Below are 21,173 nucleotides of genomic sequence, written 5' to 3' on the forward strand. Positions count from 1 at the left end.
ATACATATGTACAAAGACGTGCAGATAATAAACATCTTTGCTCTGATTATATACAGTAGCATAGGAGGAAGAGACTCAAACTCAGGGGACTGTTGACACACAAACTCTTCTTGAAACACTGGTTTTAAATGGTTTCAAAATATAAATTACAGCCAGTAACCGTGTTATTCTGGCCAGTCCATTTCAGTGTCAGACTCAGAAAGTGCACTCCACCTTTGGGGATGAGGCAGTTCCCCAGGGAGCGAGCACGGCAGCCTGACTGGGAGGTGCTCTCCTAGGCAGCAGCGCCAGGCGGAAGCACCCTGCAGCTTCCAAATTGGTGTAGTTTCTATTGTATTGTTAACTGGAACTCAAAGACCTCGAGAAGAGGCAAAAATAAAGAGCTCTTACATAAATTACACATCTGTTTTTGTGTGAGAGAGCATCTGTGTGTGTATTTACACACACACACACACACACACACACACACACGGAAGCCTCTAAGGGAAAATAGTAGGGGAAATGGTCCCAATGCACGGCTAATTTAAAGTGACCAATAAATGTATGGTTAATGAAATTTTCTCAATTTAAAACACAATCTACCTACTTTTCTGGGGAACAAAGCCATGAAAAGTAGGGTAGGTACTGAAAGACCAAGGAGGGAGGCCTACCATGGACTTAGAGCTTTAATCTGGTAGCAAGCCTGAAGGCCAGTGAACAACAATGTCCTATTTTTAGGAGTTCAGGATTCAATCTAAAACTTCCTGCCAAATGGCGGCCTTCCATACCATCCAGCAGCCCCCAGGACAAGCGCTCCTGAGAGAACCAGTCAGGGAAGCTTGCACTTACCTTCATGTCAGCAATACTTCCTGGCACCGTGCTGGAGTGAACCTTTAGGACTAGAAGTCATATCCAGAGTGACAAACTCCAAGAGATGGTATAAAAATTCCAGGAACTAAAAGTTTTTAAGCCCTCCAATTCTTCATCTATACATAATCTTGTTATAAGAAATAAAAAGAAATTACAGAACTGAATCTTATTGCACCTCAACTGTTCGCCAATGCCTACTTATTCCCCTTTGGAATAGAATGGGTTTTGCGATTACTTCTGTTCATGGGGTCTCATCAGCACTTTTCACCATCAGTTTCATTCACTGCCATTGTTTCCAAATTATCACCCTTTGCTGGCAATTGTGAACCACCGCAGACACGTTATTGGAAACATCTCTCTGCCAAGCCTAAGGAAGCATCCCCGTGTCCCTGAGACTGCCCTGCGCAGGCGCATCCTCAGCCGCAGGTGGCCGAGACCCTCTCAGGCTGGTCTGAAATGAGGAAACAAACAGAAGCCACTATAGCAACAAGTCCGTGCCATCTGCACATCCAGCACATTCTTTATATCTGAGGATCTTTACAGCTTATATTTCCATTCCATTATTACAGGTGATGAAAAACAAAAGGCTGCAAGTAGCATGCAAGTTATCAATACAGTCTTCCCAGGTCGCTAACCACATGTGCTTCTTCCCAATATATTCAGGAAAGTGCTTGAAAAGCTGAAACTGATTAGAAAATTCTTTATAGCTTAAAATATCTCTCTCTCATTTTAGGAGAAACCAAATACCCAACCATCAAAATTAAAAATAAATTGAATTGTCACAGTCCATTATAGTTATTGTTACTAGATCCACTTCATTTGCAGGTGTCCAAAACATAAAACAAATAATTGTCTATCTTTAAAGTCATCTGTTCTTAAAGTGCTCCTTAAAACTTTGGTTGTTTTCCTATAATACAAAAGAAAAACATAATGAATACAGTTTTTGCTAATTTGTTTATCAACCAAATACTGTGACCCTACTAAGTGTTTACAGATCTAAATGCATGTTACTATAGAAACAATTAAAGCAACTGGAATTTGTCAAATAACAATTCTTCTGTGATTAATAGAACATATGTAATTCATTTTTAAATAGATTGTATTCCAAACTTGTTCTGTTTTTGTGGTACTTAATTTTTTTAAATGTTATTAATGAATATATCAAAATTAAAGTCAATTCTGATGTATGAGGATTGGTCAAAATAATAAGTATACTCAACTTTTATCTACAAAATAAAATATTAGAGATGGAAAGTCTGTAATTGAAAAAGTAACAGTTTTATAAAGCATTTAAGTTCCTGATTCATTTGTACAGACCAAGGATCATATGTTCCTAAGTTCTGTGAACAGGTAGGAAAATTCAAGCATCATCAAGGACATTTATCCTCTTTAAATATTCCTGTGTACCAGGTATTATGAAAAAAAGTTAAAATTCCTGCTTTAATTTTAAAAAATAAGAATTGGCCGAAACCGGTTTGGCTCAGTGGATAGAGCGTCGGCCTGCGGACTGAAAGGTCCCAGGTTCGATTCCGGTCAAGGGCATGTACCTTGGTTGCGGGCACATCCCCAGTAGTGGGTGTGCAAGAGGCAGCTGGTCGATGTTTCTCTCTCATCGATGTTTCTAACTCTCTATCCCTCTCTCTTCCTCACTGTAATAAATCAATAAAATATATTAAAAAAAAAAAGAATTGGCTGGAGGTGTGCAAGTTAGGGATTTTAAGTTAAGACACATTGATGTATATTATGAGCAAGTTAAAATTTTAAAAAATTGTAATTAAGAAAACAAGGCTATGAAGTCTAAAGAGTTAGAAATCTCAAAAACGGAGAGCACAGGGGGGTAGTCTGTATCTGTATGAGCCATTCTCAGCATACCTATATTCTGAGCTCTTCTCAAGAGAATCCCAGTTGCTTTTCTTTCTTTTCTTTTATTTTTACCATTATAGTGTTTCTGAAAACGCTAAATGAAGGTCCTTTACTATGGAAGTAAAGACCATAGAAGATGAAAGTCAATATTTACTGAGTGCCTAATGAGAGACAAGCACCATCCCAAGCACTTCTGTGGAATTTAATGCTAACAAGTGCAGATCATCACTCTCATCTGTCATTGTAAGACTGAGGCTCAGGAAGGTTAAGTGACTTGTCTGAGTTTGAACAGAACACCGGTACACACTGGTAGCAACCCAAGCCTGATGCCAAAACACATGCACTCCCCGTCAATATCCTAAAAGAGAGTTTTACTTGTTCTGTGTATTTGTTTTGATTGAATCTGATGAGGTGGCAGAGAACTGTAATATGAAGAACATCAGAGATATGCTAAAAAGGAACGAGTGGTATGACCCTTTTTTTACTATAAAAAGACTAAAAGAGCCTGGCTGGTGTGGCTTGGTGGTTGAGCGTCAACCTATGAACCAGGAGGTCACAGTTCAATTCTAATCAGGGCACATGCCCCAGCCTGCCTGCTTGCAGTCCCCAGTAGGGGCCATGCAGGAGGCAGCCAATCAATGATTCTCTCTAATCATTGATGTTTCTCTCTCTCTCCCTCTCTCTTCTTCTCTGAAATCAATAAAAATATGTATTTTAAAAACAAATAAATGAACAGAATAGAAGGCCCAGAAACAGACCATACCGTAGCCACAAAGAGGCAGAGGGGGAAGAACCAAGATGGTGGCGTAGGTAAATGTGGCAACTGCTGCCTCCCACAACCACATCAAAATTACAACTAAAATACAGAACAGCTCTAGCTGGTTTGATTCAGTGGATAGAGCATCCGCCTGTGGACTGAAGGGTCCTGGGTTTGATTCCAGTTAAGGGCACATGCCCAGGTTGCAGGCTCAATCCCCAGTAGAGGGTGTGCAGGAGGCAGCCAATCAATGATTCTCTCATCATTGATGTTTCTATCTCTCTCTCCTTCTTCCTTCCTCTCTGAAATCAATAAAAAATATACTATAAAATACAGAACCACCATTATTCAGAATCATCTAAAATCTGGCTGAATGGAAATCCTACAACTAGAGAAGTAAAGAAAAAAGCACATTGAGACAAGTAGGAGGGGCAGAGGGGAGGAAAAGAGGAGGGGAGCAGGGGAGGAGGAGCGGAGGAGTGGAATGGGCTGGTCTGACACCCATGTGTGGCGTGTTTTTAATCTGGAGGACTATCTTAGCTGAAGAAGCTTCCAAGGACGGACAATGGGTGCCAGGCCCACACCAGACCTCCTCAGGCCAGGGCTCCAGAGCTGGAAAGAGAAGTCCCAGTAACTTCAGGCTGTAAAAACCAGCAGGGATTGTGGCTGAGTGACACAGGCTACTGGAGTCCCATGCAGTTCCTCTTAAATGGCTACCACTAGGACTTACCGGACTCACTCCCTCTGAGCTCCAGTGCTGGGGCAGTGGCTTGGGGGGATCCAGGAACATATGGAGAGGAACTGGACTGGCTGGCATTGGGGCAAGAACTCAGAGGCAGCTTTCTCATACACAGGGGTGCTCATAGGGTTCATTGTTCCTATGCTGAGACCTTCCCCTTCACAAAGCTGACTGGCAGGGGCCATATCTGAGTCACCACCAACTGTTTACTCCACCCTGGTGATTCCCTGAGACCCTGCCCAACCCAATTTTCAGCCCCACCCAAGCTGTTTGCAGCTGCTTTTCCATATGAATGGCCTTTCCTGGCTCAGGTTTCAAACTTTCCTAAAATCTCTCAAACAAGCAGCAGCTGGACTCAGCATGTCCCATATCTCTCAATAAGGGGCCCAAGACTTGGCACTAGCAGCAGCCTCCCTTGCCTCACAGTTTGGCCTCCCCTGGGTACTTTCAAGCCCAACACAAGTAGCAGCCATCTGCAGATCACTCTGTAGCACCTGTCAGCAGTGACTGACTTTGCACTATCTGGGAGGCCCCAGAGCCAGTGCACCTGGTGGACAGCTTCAGACCACACAAGATTACAACTCTATACATCCACAAGGGACACTCTCAAGGGGCAGACTCAGCATCAAAACCCCACTGAAGCAAGTCCTGCTCCATAGAGGTGTCTCCTGCACAGCAGCTCTTCCATTGTAGTTACAGCTGGTCCTCAAAGTCAAGGGGCTTGGGAATCAATTCTCCCAGAGATGCCAACAGCAATCAAGGCTCAATTACAACAAGACAGTGCACACAGCTCACACAGGGGCGCACACCTAGAGTGCCCAGCTCAGGTGACGAGGGAGGCTAAGTCATTGGGTCCTATAGGACACCCACTACACTAGGCCACTCGATGAATTCTAGGAAACAGAGCAGCTCTACCTAATACATAGAAACAAACACAGGGAAGCAGCCAAAATGTGGAGACAAAGAAAAATGTCACAAATGAAAGAAGAGAAGAAATCGCCAGAAAAAGAACTAAATAAAATGGAATCAAGCAAACTACTAGATACAGAGTTCAAAACTATGGTTATAAGGATGCTCTAGGATATTAATTAGAGCTTCAAGAATCTTTATGAAAGCTTCAAAGGATTTAGTGAGACTTTCAAGGATCCTAGTGAGAATGTCAAAGACATGAAAAAGGGCCAGTCAGAAATTAAGCATACACTAACTGAAATAAAGAATAATTTACAGGGATTCAAGAATAAAGTAGAGGATTCCAAGAATCAAATCAATTATTTGGAATATGAGGAAGCAAAAAACCCAATCAGAAGAGCAAAAAGGAAAAATAATCCAAAAATATGAAGATAGTGTAAGGAGCCTCTGGCACAATTTCAAGCGTACCAGCATTCACATTATGGGGGTGCCAGAAGGGAAGAGAGAGAACAAGATATTGAAAACCTATTTGAAGAAATAATGACAGAAAACTTCCCCCACCTGGTGAAAGAAATAGACTTACAAGTACAGAAAGCACAGAGAGTCCCAAATAAGAGGAACCCAAAGAGGACCACACCAAGACACATCATAATTAAAATGCCAAGGGTTAGAGACAAAGAGAGAATCTTAAAAGCAGCAAGAGAAAAGCGCTTGGTTACCTACAAAGGAGCAACCATACGATTATCAGCTGGTTTCTCAATAGGAACTTTTAAGGCCAGACGGGAGTGGCAAGAAATAGTCAAAGTGATGAATAGCAAGGACCTACAACCAAGATTGCTCTACCCAGCAATACTATCATTTAGAATTGAAAGTCAGATAAAGAGCTTCACAGACAAGAAAAAGCTAAACAAGTTCATCACCACCAAACCAGTATTACATGACATGTTAAAGGGTATTCTTTAAGAAGAGAAAGAGGAGGAGGAGGAGGGGGAAAAGAAGGAGGAGGAAAAGAGGAGGAGAGGGGAGAAGAGAAGAAAAGATAAAAATATGAACAATAAAATGGCAATAACTACTTATCAATAATTTAATCTAAAAGTCAAAATAAACGAACAAGGAATCTAACAAAATAAACTGATAAACTAGAACCAGAGGCATGGAAACATGGAATATACTGATGAATCTCGGAAGGAAGGGGGACAGGGGGATGGCAGAGGTTGACCAAAAAACTTACATGCATTATCTATGGACACAGACAATAGGGTGGTGAAGGACTGGGGCAGAATGTGGATTGAGTGAAGGGGGGCAATTGGGGGCATCCATAATACTCTCAACAATAAAGATTTAAAAAACAAACAACAAAAACAACACAATAAAAAACAAAGATGACAGAGGACTTAGCCTCTCATTAAATATTGCTAGGATGACTGAAGATCCATGGAGAGGAAAAGAAAACAAACCAATAGAAGTTTTATAAGAACATTAGAGGCCTGGTGCATGGATTCGTGCACCAGTGGGGTCCCTCAGCCTGGCCTGTGCCCTCTTGCAATCCGGGACCCCTCAGGGGATGCAGTAGTGCACGAAGTGGCAGGTGGCTGGGGAGGAGTCTGAGCCAGGGCCGAGTGCCCGCTTATCCCAGCCCCACTGCGCCTACCGCTGTCCTTGCTCAGTAGCACTGCCGTGGAGGCGGGAGAGAGGCTCGCGCCACCACAGCTGCGCTCGCCAGCCATGAGCCCAGCATCTGGCGCTCCTCAGTCAGCTGTGCGGCACTCCCACTATGGGAACGCACTGACCACCAGGGGGCAGCTCCTGCATTGAGCATCTGCTCCCTGGTGGTCAGTGCGCATCATAGTGTCCTGTCAAACGGTCGTTAGGTCGTTTGGTCGCTTAGGCTTTTATATATATAGATATGGAATGCTCTTTTCATGACTTTTCAATAAATATAACTATTCCATTCTAATTATTTGTTTTGTTTTTGCTTTTGTTAATCCTCACCCAAGGATATTTTCCCATTGATTTTTGGACAGAATGGAAGGGAGGCTAGGGTAGGGAGAGGGAAAGATCGGGGGAGAGAGAGAGAAAGAGAGAGAGAGAGACATGTGCCCCATCTGAGGACAGAGATTGAACCTAGAACCCAGGTATGTGCCTTTGATCAGGAATCAAACCCAAGACCCTTCTGTACGTGGGCTGATGCTCTAACCACTGACCCACACCAGCCAGGACCCATTCTAATTCTTCACTAGGGTTTTAATTACTTACAGTAATTGGTTATATTATACATTTACATTTATGTAATTTCATGCATTATGTTTCATAATGATAACAATTAAAAATTGAGAGTGAATAAAATGATAATATTAAAGATAAACATTTTGGAATTAAAATTATACAAAATTAGAAAACTACTAAGAGGAGAGGGAGAAGGGGAAGGGGTGACAAATGTGAAGGGCTAAAGCAAAAGATAAAAAACCTCACACACAGACAACAGTATGGTGATTATCAGAGGGCAAGGGGGGATAGATGGTGATGGAAAGAGGCCTGACTTGGGGCGGTGAACACACAATACAATGTACAGATGATGTGTTATAGAACTGTACTCCTGAAACCTATATAATTTTATTAACCAATGACACCCAATAAATTAAAAATTTTTTTAAAACTTCTAAAAAAAAAGAAAAGGAAACTCCTTACTGGTTTTTGAAGTACAATGGGATGATCAGGCAGAAAGTCTGGTTTTTTCCTGCAGATGGAAACACTTGAGAGCTTCAATAGGAAATCTCTGCTGTATTTAATTCTCTCTGTGGACATTAAACATTAAATGTTATAAAACACAGAACTCTTCCAGATCACTTCTCTCAATGCTTTCTGAATATCCCTTATTTGTCCATTATTTTATAAAATGACTTATTTCTCTGCCAAAAAGCTTGCTTCCAATTTTCCTCTTACAAGAAAAGAAAGCCAAGTAACCAAGAAAAAAGAGGAAACAGACTGTGCTAAGTGAGATCTTCTAGCAAATGACTGAAGCCAAGGAGGGGGTCTTGGAAACCTGCATTTTGTAGCCAAGGTAGACAAAGTCCTGAGCAAGCTGGGTCCTAGCACTTGCCAGTGTGTTAAAAAAGTAGGGGGTTCCCACAAAATAACAAGGGAGCCCACTGCATGGGAGAACACATTTGCCAATGATACATCCGATAAGGGGTTAATCTCCAAAGTTTATAGAGAAATCATACAACTTAACAAAAGGAAGATAAACCAATTACAAAATGGGCAAAGGACCTAGAGACACTTCTCCAAAATAGACATACAGATGGCCAAGAGACATAGGAAAAAATGCTCACGTCACTGATCAGCAGAGAGATGCAAATTAAAATGACAATGAGATATCACCTCACACCTGTCAGAATGGCTATCATCAACAAATCAACAAACGACAAGTGCTGGTGAGGATGTGGAGAAAAGGAAACCCTCGTGCACTGCTGGTGGGAAATGCAGACTGGTGCAGCCACTGTGGAGAACAGTATGGAGTTTCCTCAAAAACTTAAATATGGAACTGCCATTTGACCCAGTAATCCCACTCCTAGGAATATATCCCAAGAAACCTGAAACACCAATGAGAAAGAACACATGCAACTCTATATTCACAGTAGCACAATTTACAATAGCTAAGATTTGGAAACAGCCTAAGTGCCCATCAGCAGATGAGTAGATTAAAAACCTGTGGTACATCTACGCAATGGAATACTACGCTGCTGTATAAAAGAAAGAACTCACACCATTTGCAACAGCATGGGTGGAATTGAAGAGCATTATACTAAGTGAGATAAGCCATTTGCAGAGAGACAAGTCTCACATGATCTCACTCATATGTGGAATCCAATGAACAACATAAGCTGATGAACAAATAGATACAAAAATAAAGAAGCACCAAACAGATTGTCAAACCTCAGAGGGAAGGCAGGGGAGGGTGTGCAGGTGTGAAGAAACCAGCCAGCGAACTTGTATGCATGTACAAGGAACACATATAGGGTGGTGAAGGCCTGAGGGGCAGGGGGGGGGGGGGGGGGGGGTTGGACAGGATTGGAGAGGTCAATAGGGAAAAAGGGGACATATGTAATACTTCCAATAACAAAGATTACAAGTAAAAAGAAGAAATGGTGGGTGCTGTTGTGGGACTGAGCCCTGTACCTGTGGAGTCTATATGAACTAGTGTCAGGATTGGACTGGATCATAAAACCCCCAGGTGGTGTTGTAATCAATTGCTTGCTACATGGAAACGGCGCACATCTTGTGTCTGAAGTGAAGTGCCGTGAGTCCGGAGAGCAGCAGGGGCCCGGAGAAGCACCGGAGGGTCGTTTCGACCTTGCACATGCCCGGGGGATCTTCAGGAATGCCACAGCGCTCAAAATTGTACACGACACAGAAGATACACAATGAGCTTCTGCCTAAGCGATGGTTATGATGGTCGACAGCCTGACCAATGTGTGCAGAAATCAACCGAAAGACTATAATAAATATCTATTACAGCAAAGCAAACATTAACTCCACATAAATACTAACACTCTCTTATGAAATCTTGGAATTATAATGAAAAGTTACCTTTTTTAACTGGAGACTGATGTTGCGGTTGCTCACTGAGACCCTGAGAAAAGGCCTGCTTTCCATTGGTCTTACACTGTTGAAAGAAAAGTCACGTTTTAATTAGGTATAAAAATTTTATAAAACCCATTTTACAATTCAAAAATATTCTCCTCAATTATCAAAGTATTAGTCAAGGCATAATTTTGGCTAAAGGATAAGCAATATGATAGTATACTTATTAAAATAAGCAATATAGATATCTCTTAAAATATATTCACATATACATATTTTGTCATGATTGTAATTATCTTGGAAAAGGACCATAAAACTGAAGATGAATAATATGATCCAAAAGATAAATAATTCCAAAGTAAATAAAAACAGATTTTAGCCCTGGCCGGGTGGCTCAATTGATGTGAGCGTCGTCCCACACTCCAAAAGGCTGTGGGATTGATTCCTAGTCAGAGCACATACCTAGGTTGCTGGTTTGATCCCGGTCAGGGCACACACGGGAAGGCAGCGTTAATGTTTCTCTCTCACATCGAAGTTTCTCTCTTTCTCTCTCTCTCCTTCCTCTCCCTCTAAAATCAATAAAAACGTATCCTTGGGTGAGGATTTTTAAAAATAGGTTTTAATTCATGAAAACACATATTTATTCACAAAAACCCGCAATACTACTAGAATATTTACTTTGCTTGATTTTATGTAAAGTAGAACCTTGGTGTCAGTTACAAGCATATAAACTGTTTCGTACACTACCTTAGAAATAAGGAAAATAAGAAAATATTGCTTCATCCAATGAAGCAAAAAGAAAAAAGCAACATGTCTGAGCCCAGGAGTCTTGAGCCCAGGTTTTCTGTCCTACTTGCAGGACCACCTCTATTATGAGATTGGCTAAGCTAATCTGATAAAATAAATTTAATTTTAACTCCCCTGATTACATGCTCACCAAGAAATATTCCGGTTACAATTTAACTGTCCATAAATCTCCTTAAAGAAGATAATATACTAATAGAACCAATAAGAGAATCTCAGAGCACAAGGCAGCCAGATTTCTCATTATAAAGTAATGGGCTTTCTGATTATATAAATCAGTGTCACGTACTTGGTCAGTACAATCTACCCCTTAGAGATGATCTCCCTCTGTGGTAATGAAAATCAATTTGCAAACAACAGACCAGGCCACGGTAACTCCCGAACATTTCACCTGGTGGGTGTGGCTCCATGGTAGCTGATTGGTTCCCAGTCGGGGTACAGGCCTATGTTTCGGGCTAGATCCCCAATGGGAGGCAGCTGATCAATGATTCTCTCTCTTCATTGATGTTTTTATCTCTCTCTCTCTCTCCCTTCCTCTCTGAAATCAATAAAAAAATATATTTTCTAAAAAATGAGTATTTCTGCTCTATCAATCACTGTTAGCAAGTTGTAGCATTCCTGCAAAGTCTAGCATGAGAACTGCCTAAAGCCAGAGGGTTAACATCTAACCTATAACACAATGACGAGCGATGGGGTGAACCTACACTCCCGAGACAGCAGAATAAGTCGTCAGAAAAAAACAGAATTTTGACAATGCCAAAGATTTGGTCTTACAAATTCTGACTGACTGTGAGATTTAATAAACTATAAGAATGAACTACATTTCTGGAAGTATCGAGATAAGAAACGGGTACAATGGCTACTTCTGGTGAGAGGAAATAGGTGAGTGGGGGGTGGAGCCTGGAGGGAAACTTTTCACTTAAAGGCCATTTTGTCTGTTTTTAATTTTAACCTTGGTGATTATTTTACTTAGTAAAAAAATTCAATTTTAACAATATAAACCTAAATGTAAAAAAAAAATAGGTGGGTACAATGCTATTTATATAAAATTATTTTTAAAAGTTCTATTTGTTGTAGCAAAAGTACTGATATAATCATGGAAACAATGGCATCGAGGACAGTTATTTTGGAGAAGTGTGGGAAGGAAGGGGTTGGAAGAGGGACATGTAGCAGTTTTAAATATCTGCAAGGTTTTTAAAAATTTCTAAAATATAGCAAAAGGTTTCGATTTGAAAATGCTGGGCAACAAGTATAGTGAATGTTTCATCCTTTCTTAAAATGCTTGAAATATATAAAGTTTTAAAAAGTATTTAAGCACTTAGCAAAGTAGCTGGCACACAACAGCCCTCTGACGAATGTCACTTTCCAGCCTGTAACGCTTCATGTTACCATAATTTCTAAGACCTACTCGGCTAACTCCACTTTGCAAGTACTGAGTGTTGCATGGATATTCATTTTGAAAGTTGAAAGGGAATACTGTTCCTGTTAGGAGAAAAAAAAAGAAAACTATTTTAAATATCCATGCTTTCAATAAATGATATACTATTACCTAAAATCTTTAATTGTCCAGAATATTCTAAGCACTGTTTTAAAGTGTTTTTTGATAGTTCATTTATTCAATGCTATGCAATGTCAGCCACTGTGTTTGATAAGGTATGTAAGTGTGAAGAGTTCGGAAATAAGAGTCCACAGTCTATTTTAAAGCACAAGCTCATAAATAATGACAATGAAAAATAAGTCATATGAGATGTACAGAGAAAATGCAAGGGAGAGCGGAGTGAGCTTTAGGCATCAGGAAGTCTTCACAAAGAAAATAATTCAATCTGGGTCTTAAATAAAAATATTTCTTTGGGGTCGTGAAATAGACAAGAAATGCAGAAGTATGTTGAGAAAAGCCAGAATAACTTCTGATTTACTAAATTTTGCCTAATAGAACCTCACTCTTGTCTGGATCCTGAAAGGATAGAACTCAATGAGGGATCAGGGCTGCCTGGTCCCTCCCCCCACGGAGCCCTGCAGTGGCCTTGGAGGGAAGGTCAGTGAGCCTGAATCTGCACAGGGGACCACCGAGAGCGGTGACCCCACAGCCCTCCGCACCAGGAGCGGCAGCAGAGCTGAGCCCGGTCCAGGAGCCTCTCAATTGCTCTGTGTCCTAAGTCGCAGCATCTCCAGAGGAGCTTGACCACGTGGTCTGCCTGGCAGGAGCCACGGCTGGGAGAGAAAGGAGGCGAGGGCTCGGTGCCCCGCCTATCTTCCCGCTCCACCTTTGACCCCTATAGAAGGGCTATGCTTTCCTCTCTCTGAGGAGCCCATTATTTAGTTAAACACATGGACTAAAAAGAGCAGAGAATATAGAAGCCGTTCTGACAACAAGTAATAAAAAGCATAAAATGGCTAATATTCCAGTGTAGGACTTAAAAACCAAGTATTTCAAGAATTGTTCAAAAGATTAGTTTTATGAGCAAAAGAAAAATCTTAATTTACGATATATTTTGTTGTTTAGATTTCCTGAATAATTACATTGTATGCCCCAACTCAAGTACAGTCTTAAGTTGTTTGGTACTAATCTCTCTCTTTTTTTTTTTTTTTTTTTTGCAGTTTGGTATATTTTTTAAAGGTTAATTCTCTCTCCAGCTGCAATTTACACTGAGCCCTTTTGCACAGAAGCCAGTTAACCATGAAAGTTAGAAATAAAAAATACACAAAGTTGCTCTCACATCAGATTTATTATTCCTATTTTTGTTGGTCTGGTAGACTATTAAGAATCTTTTCCTTTGGTAATACTTTTAAAGTGTTCTGAGGAGATCATTAGTTTTCATTATTTCTTTAATATTCACCATAAACAATTACTTTATGTATAATTTAGCCTTTTAAGTGCTAATTAGCCATTAACCAATTAATATTTAAAGGTGTGTGCCCCACATTGCTCACCAGAGGGAGAAGAAGTCAGATGTCGAACAGGTCTTGCTGGTTGAAGCGATTTACCAATCAATTTTTTGGTTTCCATTATCACAAAGACCTTGAGGTTCCATACTTTAGAAGGGAAATGTACATTTTTATCTTTTGGACAAGATAACCTGTATGCTTTAACATATAAGCAAATAACCACAACATTCACTTGAAGATAGCTATTTTATAAGTTAGGGTAGAAACATAAGGGCAGCATTGAAAACAAATGTGACCACTTAGACCCCTTCACAGCATCTGCCACACTGAGCAGTCCCTCGTGACGTTTTCCTTCCCGCTTTTCTTCTGCTTTATTCCCTAACTAGAGGCCCAGTGCATAAAACTCATGCACCAGGGTGTAGCCCAGCCTGCACCCTCTCCAATCTGGGACCACTCTCACAATCCAGGACTGCTGGCTCCCAACTGCTCGCCTGCCTTCCTTATTGCCCCTAACTGCTTCTGCCTGCCAGCCTGATCACCCCCTAACCACTTCCCTGCCAGCCTGATTGCCCCTAACTGCCCTCCCCTGCAGGCCTGGGTCCCCCCCAACTGCCCTCCCCTGCAGGCCTGGCCCCCCCTCCCCCAACTGCTCTCCCCTGCAGGCCTAGTCGCCCCCAACCTCCCTCCTCTGCTGGCCTGGTCACCCCTAACTGCCCTCCCCTGCAGGCTTGATCGCCCCCAACTGCCCTCCCCTGCAGGCCTGGGTCCCCCCCAACTGCCCTCCCCTGCAGGCCTGGGCCCCCCTCCCCCAACTGCTCTCCCCTGCAGGCCTGGTCGCCCCCAACCTCCCTCCTCTGCCGGCCTGGTCACCCCTAACTGCCCTCCCCTGCAGGCTTGATCGCCCCCAACTGCCCTCCCCTGCAGGCCTGATCCCTCTCAACTGCCCTCCCCTGCCGGCCATCTTGTGTCAACATGGGGGTAGCCATCTTTGACCACATGGGGCAGCCATCTTGTGTGTTGGAGTGATGGCCAATTTGCATATTACTCTTTTATTAGATAGGATTCCTTAATCACCTCGCCTGGTTTCCTCAGCCACTCCTCTTCCTCACGCCAAGGAAAGGTAGGATTCTCCCCAAGGTGGCTTTGGTTCTCTCAGCTGACCTCGCCCACCCTCATTATCGCAACTACCTGCATGGGACCGCCATAGCCAGCATCCACCTCTTGTAAATTCATTTATTTTTCTAATTTCCCAAAGGTATTTCCATTTTTATGTTATCACACACACCTCAAGTTCAACACAGCCAAATCGAACTCATGCCTGTGACTCCCATTTATCTACAAATCAGGCAAGTTTTTTTAAGACTTACCTTCAAAAGAAGAAATAAGTTCATGTGAGATTAAAGAAACGAGCCAAGTGGAAGACCAGGCTCTCCTCTACCTCGTGTCTATTCCCACATGATAACCACTTAGATTCCATCCCCATTTTCCACTTGAAAACGGCACTTTTGCAAAGTTGGGGATCCTGAGACCGAGTGCTGCTTGTAGGCTAGCAGCGCCCACGTTCCTCGGACGTCGGCTCGGCGACTGCCATCCCACGGGCGGGCGCGCGACCCCGTGGGCGCCACCGAGCGTGACGCACCGCCGCGAGGTGCGCGAACCGCAGCCGAAGAGTCACAGAACAGAGGGAGCGGGCAGCGTCGGGCGGTGAGGCGGGCCTCTCCTCAGGCCGCTCACTGGGAAGCCCACACTGACCCTCCAGAAAAGAGGCCACAACGAGTCCCGGCCTTTCCCACCCGCGCTTCCCTCGGCCGCGGACCACGTCCGCGAGTCTCCCGTCGGCGCCCCGGCCGCCCAGCGGCTGCCCGACGGGGAGCGCCCCGCGCGGGCCGCACGGAGGCTCCGCCCCAAGCGCCGCCGCTACCACTCGGAGCAGCCCCAGCCGGGGCCGCCGTCCGCGTCTTCACCACCCTCTCCCCGTCTTCTGCGAGGGGCCGTGCGCGGCTCCCGGTTCTCTTCCGGGCCGGCGTCTTTCTAACGGACGCCACTCAGCTACGCGGTTAGCTGCTGCCTGCTCGCCAGGGAGGACCCTGCGGCCGCGGGCGACGAGAAATGGTCCCTACCCCGCCCCTGGGCCGGGCGCGGGCACCGCGTCGGCGTTGGCCCCGTTAGGGCGGTTCTCGGCCTCAGCGGGAACAGGCAGGGACTGCGCCGGCGCCGGGCCCGCCTCCTTCCAGCCCGCTCCTCCCTACAGCCCGCTCCTCCCTCCGCCCCGCGTCGCGGCACGCAAACGGCGCCCACCGGCTCCGCCCTCCCAGCGCCTCCGCCCCGCGCAGCGCGGCTTCCGACACCTACCGCCTCCACGTCCGGACTCGGCAGCGGGGTCGCCAGCTCAGCCCCGACGCGGCGGCCGACAGCACCGCTGCCCGTTGGGGAACGGCCTCCACAGCGCGTCGGGGGAGTCGGGGACCGGGCCGAGGGCGGCTGGGGGGACACTGGGGCGGGGCCGAGGGCGCCTGAGGGACGCGAAGGCGGGCTTGTGGGCGGGACCAAGGGCGACTGGGCGGGGCGGGCTTGTGGGCGGGGCCAAGAGCGACTTGGGCTTGTGGGCGGGGCCAAGGGCGACTGGGCGGGGGCGGGGCGGGCTTGTGGGCGGGGCAAGAGGCGACTTGGCTGCGGCGGGGGCGGGTTTGTGGGCGGGGCAAAGGGCGGCTGGGCGGGGGCGGAGGCGGGCTTGTGGGCGGGGCAAAGGGCGGCGGGGCGGAGGCGGGATTGTGGGCGGGGCAAAGGGCGGCTGGGCGGGGGCGGAGGCGGGCTTGTGGGCGGGGCAAAGGGCGGCTGGGCGGAGGCGGGCTTGTGGGCGGGGCAAAGGGCGGCGGGGCGGAGGCGGGCTTGTGGGCGGGGCAAAGGGCGGCTGGGCGGGGGCGGAGGCGGGCTTGTGGGCGGGGTGGCCTGAGGAGCGCGGAGGTGAGGTTGTGGGCGGGGCCAAGGCGCGGGGAAAGCGGGCGCCACCACGACCGCGGGGTCTGGGCGGCTGGGAGGGTGCGGAGCGGTGCCCGAGGTGCTGAGAGGCTCGCAGAGCGCGGGGCGCGTCAGCAGGAACAGCCGTGGGACCGTGGGCGCCCCGCCCGGTCCTGAGCGGTACCGGAGGAGAGCGGCCCGCCCTGGAGTCCCCGTGCGCTCTGCTTTCTCCCCGTCAGCTGGGCCCACCGCGGGGACAGACAACTTGAGGCGGTTCTTGGTCCGGCAGCCTGCCGGCCTAGGAAATACAAAATTAGTTCAGACAACTCCGTCCACGGCGAACCCTTAATTTTCCGTCTTTGCAGGTTGGTTCCCGCCCTGGGGCCGCGCGTCAGGCCCTCCAGGACCGCCAGGCGGCTTGCTGCAGGAAGAGGGGTGAAGTGAGCAGGCGTGAGACAGGAGAGGTGGCAGGAATCGCATTTTGAACCTTTTCCAGGTTGGTTTGGTTTCTGTGTTTAATATTTGAAAGCTCACCCTGACAGCAGTAGGAAGGGTGGGTTTTTGGAGAGGGCGTGGCAGTAGTAAACCTGGCACACAAAGGCTTCCTTGGAGGTGTTGGCAATAACTGCAGGAAGGAACAGGGCAGGGGACGTAGGGAAGGGAAATGAGGGGAGTCTAGTGATGGTGGAAGGGGTGGAGGAGAGAATGGGGGTGACTCCTGGGTTTCTCATGTAGGAGAACGAGTAATTGGCTGGTGGTGACATAATGACAGGGGATGGGAGAGGAAGAACAGGTTTGGGAAAGGAATTAATGCGTTCAGTTTGGGACTTGTAAATATGACATTATAATAGCATATTTAAGTTGAGGTGTCTGCCCTGCCGGTGTGGCTCAGCGGTTGAGCGTGGACCCAGGAACTGAGAGGTCATGGTTCAATTCTGGTCAGGGCACATGCCCGGCTTGTGGGCTCAATCCCCAGTGTGGGGTGTACAGGAGGCAGTGGATGGATCAATGATGTTCCTCTCTCATTGGTGTTTCTCTTTATCCCTCTCCCTTCCCCCTCTCTAAAAAATCAATAAAAAACGTATTAAGTTGAGGTGTCTAAAAGCTATTTTATATATAAGTGCAGAAAATATACACCCAAGCAAGTATAACATACATACACATATATGCCATAGGCATATTATAGATAGAGGACGGGGGAGGGGTCCTTCAGTCCGACCTGTACCCTCTCTAATGCAGGAACCCTGGGGCATGTCCAACTGCCCCATCCAGCCTAAACTGGCAGTTGGACATTCCTCTCGAAATCCGGGACCTCTGGCTCCTAACAGCTCACCTGCCTGCCTGCCCTAACCACTCTGCCTGCCTCTAACTGCCCTCCCCTGCCAGCCTGGTCACCCCTAACTGCCCTCCCCTGCCGCCCTGGTCGCTATTACCTTTTTTTAAAAAAATCTTATCCCCTTCACACACAATTGTATTTGACTTCCTTATTGGCTTTTCCTACAATTTTTCTCTCTCCTTTATGTAACACTTTTTCCTACTGACTCATCATTTATAAACTTTTCTTTCCTCCTTATTTCCTACTTCGGTTCCATCATCCTTCTTCCCATCTTTCTCCTCCCTCCCTCCCTCCCCACATTCCTTCCTTTTTTTTTTTTTTTAATTGCTAATGGTATTACAGATACCTCCCATTTCTAACCCCGCTTCTTCCAGCCCCTACTTACCCTAACCAGGAGTACTGCACTCTAGTGCTGGTGTCAGAAAATACCTTAAATTAGCTCTTCTGTTCCCTGTGATTAAGGACATTAACAAGAACTTCCACTTCTGTTTTTAGACACTTGAAAGTAAGCCTTGCCGAAACAAGACGACCAAAAATTTTAGCTGCCTCCCAAAAAAAAAATTGGGAGAGAGAGAGAAATCCTTCTTTCCTTTATATTCACCTTTTCCTTCCTTCCCACCTTAATATTTTTCTTCACTTCCTCCCTCAGACCTGTTTTGCTCCCTCCCCCATTTCTTCCTTCTTCCCATTCTCCTTTTCAGCTCCAACGGCTCCCCTTTAAAGCTTTTCTTCCCTCCCTCTCTCTCTCATCCTACCTTTCCCATACATTCTTCTCTACGTACTTCCACTGTTTTATTATCTATCTACCTGCCTAATTATTTACTATCATTTGTCTTTTTTCTTTTCTGACTCCTACTTTTAAAATCTGTCCCCAGTACACAACTATACTTGATTTTCATTATAGCTCCTACAGTTCACTCATACATCCTCTTTCCTTCTTTAACTCTGCTCTGTACTGACTCCCTTTATAAAGTTCTTCCCTCCCTCCTTCCCCATCTTCCCCCTCCTCCCTCCCTCCCTCTTTTACTCCTTTTACAGGCTCATTAAAAATTCTATGCTTTTCGTCCTTAGTACTGACTGCTTTCCTCTCTGGGACCCGTAGCCGCCTCTCTTTGGGCACTTGGGCCCCTCTCTACCGGCTTTGAGGGGCCGAGCCACGATGCAGCTGTGTCTTGACTACCATGGCCTGCTCCTACCCCCTCCGAGTTAGGGGAGGGTCCAGCCGGCCTGGGCCGGTGTCCATCGCAGGACCGCTGCATTACGTGCGTACACATGGGCATTCATGTGTGCGGGAGGCTTTTCTCCCGCTGAGTGCTGAAGTGGGGGGATGCCCCGCGTGCCCGCATCCATGCCTCCAGCGGCTCTCCTCTCCGTGGGCTCCCCTCTGGAATTCGCAGGCCCCGTCCGCCGGCTTGTCCTCGGGGATTCCGCCCAGGATGCGAGCCCCCATCCGGGTGGGACCGGCAGATGAATGAATGAAGGGCTGGAGAAAGCTGCGGCGGCTTCCCTGTGGTGTGAGGGTCGCCTGTGCACTCTGTTGTCGCACCCGCGCCCTTCCTTAGTGGTGTTGGGTCCACACCCTCTGATTGGTGTGCACGACCACTCCTGGGGGGCACCGCCGATGCACACGCACACCTCCCGGTTGGCATCTGCCAACAGCGCCCCGAGTACCCGCCTTCTGCCGTGTGGGTGTCGCCCCTCAGCTCCCCCCTCCTCAGGGGGGTTGGTGGGGTCCCTGGGCAGAGTGCTCTCGGATGGGACATGGTGTCGTGGGGTTGCTTGTCGGGCCGTGCACCCGGGAGGGAAAGAGGACTCTGGCGCTGGGGCAGGGAAGCGAGCCTCACGCAAGTCCCCCTCCTGCGCAGCCTCCTGCTGGTCTGTCAGTATGCAAATTGGCGTTACTGTGACACTGTGACAGACAATTTGCATATTACCTCTTTATTATATAGATTGAGGCAATGGGGAAGGATCGCTGACTAAGAAAACTTACACGTTCTCCTGGGAGAAGATGCCACCTAGGCTTTCACAGCTGGAGCCGACCAGTCTGTGCTGGCTCAGAGCTCCAAGAACGGCTTCCGCAGCTCGTCCGGGTCTTGTGAGGGGCTCAGGCAGCTGGTGACTTGAGCTGAAGACAGTGCTCACTCACTATTTTAAAAATCCCAGGGTCTTAAAGAATTGTGCTACGTGTCCTCTGCCTTTGCTGTGTGCATGGAACCTCAGACCTGGATGACAGCACACTGATTGTACGTAACATGGTTGCTGAAAATTTATGTCCAGGGCCCTGGCTGGTGTGGCTAAGTGGATAGAGTGTTGGCCTGGGTACTAAAGTGTCCCAGGTTCGATTCCAGCCAAGGGCCATGTGCCTGGGTTGCAGGCTTGATCCCCAGTAGGGGGCGTCAGGAGGCAGCTGATCAGTGATTCTCTACCATCATTGATGTTTCTATCTCTCTCTCCCTCTCCTTCCTCTCTGAAATCAATAAAAATATATTTAAAAAAGAAAGAAAATGTATGTCCATGGCTGTGACCTACTGCTCAGAATAAAAGATTCCTGTCAAAATATCCTGCTCACTGACAAGGCACATGGTCACCCAAGAGCTCTGATGGAGATGGACAAAGAGATCGATGTGGTTTTCATGACTGGGAACACAACATCCATTCTGCAGCCCATGGATCAAGGAGTACTTTTGACTTCTGAGTCTTATTATTTATGAAATATATTTTGTAAGGCTACAACTGCCATAGATAGTGATTCTTCTGATGGATCTGGGAAAAGTAAAATGAAAACCTTCTGGGAAGGATTCATCATTCTAGATGTCATTAAGAACATTTATGATTCATGGGAATAGGTCAAAACATCAACATTAACAGACTTTGGAAGAAGTTGACTTCAACCCTCATGGATGCCTTTGAGGGAGTCAAGACTTCAGTGGAGGGAGTAACTGCAGATGTGGAGACATCAAGAGAACTGGGATTAGAGCCTGAATATGGGCCTGAATTGCAGCAGTCTCACGATAAAAGTTTAATGGTTGAGAAATTGCATCTGAAGAATAAACAACAACAGTGGCTTCTTGGCGAGGAATCCATTCCTAGTGAAGATGCTGTGAAAATTGCTGAACTGGAATATTCTACATTTGGATGTAGAATATTCTAAAACTTAGTTGATGAAGCAGCAACAGCATTTGAGAGGATTGACTCCAATTTTGAAAGAAGTTCTGTGGGTAAAATGCTGTCCAACAGCCTCGCATGCTGCAGAGAAGTCACTCATGAAAGGAAGAGCCAGTCGCTGCAGCAGACTTCAGTGCTGGCGTATTTTGAGAAATTGCCACTCCAACCTTCAGCAGCCGCCAACCTGGTCAGTCAGCAGCCACCACGTCAAGGCAAGGACCCTCCATCAGCAAAAAGATCAGGACTTGCTGAAGGCTGAGGTGATGATCAGCATTTTTTAACAATAAAGAATTTTTAAATTAAGGTATGTATGAGTACATTCT

The 21,173-nt window shown here is 46.2% G+C and overlaps 3 protein-coding genes and 1 long non-coding RNA gene across 6 annotated transcripts in view; 1 reads left to right on the forward strand and 3 right to left on the reverse strand.

Moving 5' to 3' along the window:
* Positions 1-834, reverse strand: part of TMEM64 (transmembrane protein 64) — a 54,291-nt gene extending 53,457 nt beyond the window's left edge. The window contains exon 1 of the mRNA XM_008158865.3: positions 829-834. Coding sequence (XP_008157087.2) covers positions 829-834 — 6 coding nt within the window. The remainder of the gene's footprint in view (positions 1-828) is intronic.
* A 506-nt stretch (positions 835-1,340) lies between these two features.
* C19H8orf88 (chromosome 19 C8orf88 homolog) lies at positions 1,341-15,933 on the reverse strand. 2 transcript variants are annotated; one of them, XM_054708621.1, is made up of 6 exons: positions 15,744-15,933; positions 13,437-13,538; positions 11,914-11,987; positions 9,708-9,783; positions 7,806-7,912; positions 1,341-1,756 (listed from the first exon to the last, which is right to left on the reverse strand). In XM_054708621.1, the coding sequence occupies exons 2-6, from the start codon at positions 13,510-13,512 to the stop codon at positions 1,715-1,717; spliced, it is 375 nt and encodes a 124-aa protein (XP_054564596.1). In that variant the 5' UTR covers positions 13,513-13,538; positions 15,744-15,933; the 3' UTR covers positions 1,341-1,714. The 2 variants fall into 2 exon arrangements, with proteins under 2 accessions (XP_054564596.1, XP_008157086.1); XM_008158864.3 differs by lacking the exon at positions 15,744-15,933 and adding an exon at positions 14,759-15,576.
* A 428-nt stretch (positions 15,934-16,361) lies between these two features.
* Positions 16,362-20,303, forward strand: LOC114228821 (uncharacterized). 2 transcript variants are annotated; one of them, XR_008554610.1, is made up of 4 exons: positions 16,362-16,845; positions 18,757-18,947; positions 19,635-19,928; positions 20,183-20,303. It is a non-coding gene; the product is annotated as an uncharacterized LOC114228821 (long non-coding RNA). The 2 variants fall into 2 exon arrangements; XR_003614941.2 differs by lacking the exon at positions 18,757-18,947.
* Positions 20,304-21,044: 741 nt separating this feature from the next.
* PIP4P2 (phosphatidylinositol-4,5-bisphosphate 4-phosphatase 2) overlaps positions 21,045-21,173 on the reverse strand; it is a 39,038-nt gene continuing 38,909 nt past the window's right edge. Inside the window, exon 8 of the mRNA XM_054708619.1 lies at positions 21,045-21,105. The gene's annotated coding sequence lies outside the window, so the exon portion shown is untranslated. The remainder of the gene's footprint in view (positions 21,106-21,173) is intronic.

This window comes from Eptesicus fuscus, chromosome 19, assembly GCF_027574615.1.
Source record: "Eptesicus fuscus isolate TK198812 chromosome 19, DD_ASM_mEF_20220401, whole genome shotgun sequence".
Taxonomy (NCBI): Eukaryota; Metazoa; Chordata; class Mammalia; order Chiroptera; family Vespertilionidae; genus Eptesicus; species Eptesicus fuscus.

What these genes read in the sequence shown, in the direction of transcription:
- C19H8orf88 (XM_054708621.1), bottom strand. Translation starts at nt 13,512, where the DNA reads ATGGAAACCAAAAAATTGATTGGTAAATCGCTTCAACCAGCAAGACCT. An exon ending in TCTGACTTCTTCTCCCTCTG is followed by an intron (nt 11,988 to 13,436) that starts GTGAGCAATGTG and finishes TTCTCCTAACAG; the next exon opens with GAACAGTATTCCCTTTCAAC. An exon ending in CCATTGTACTTCAAAAACCA is followed by an intron (nt 1,757 to 7,805) that starts GTAAGGAGTTTC and finishes TTTGTATTATAG; the next exon opens with GAAAACAACCAAAGTTTTAA.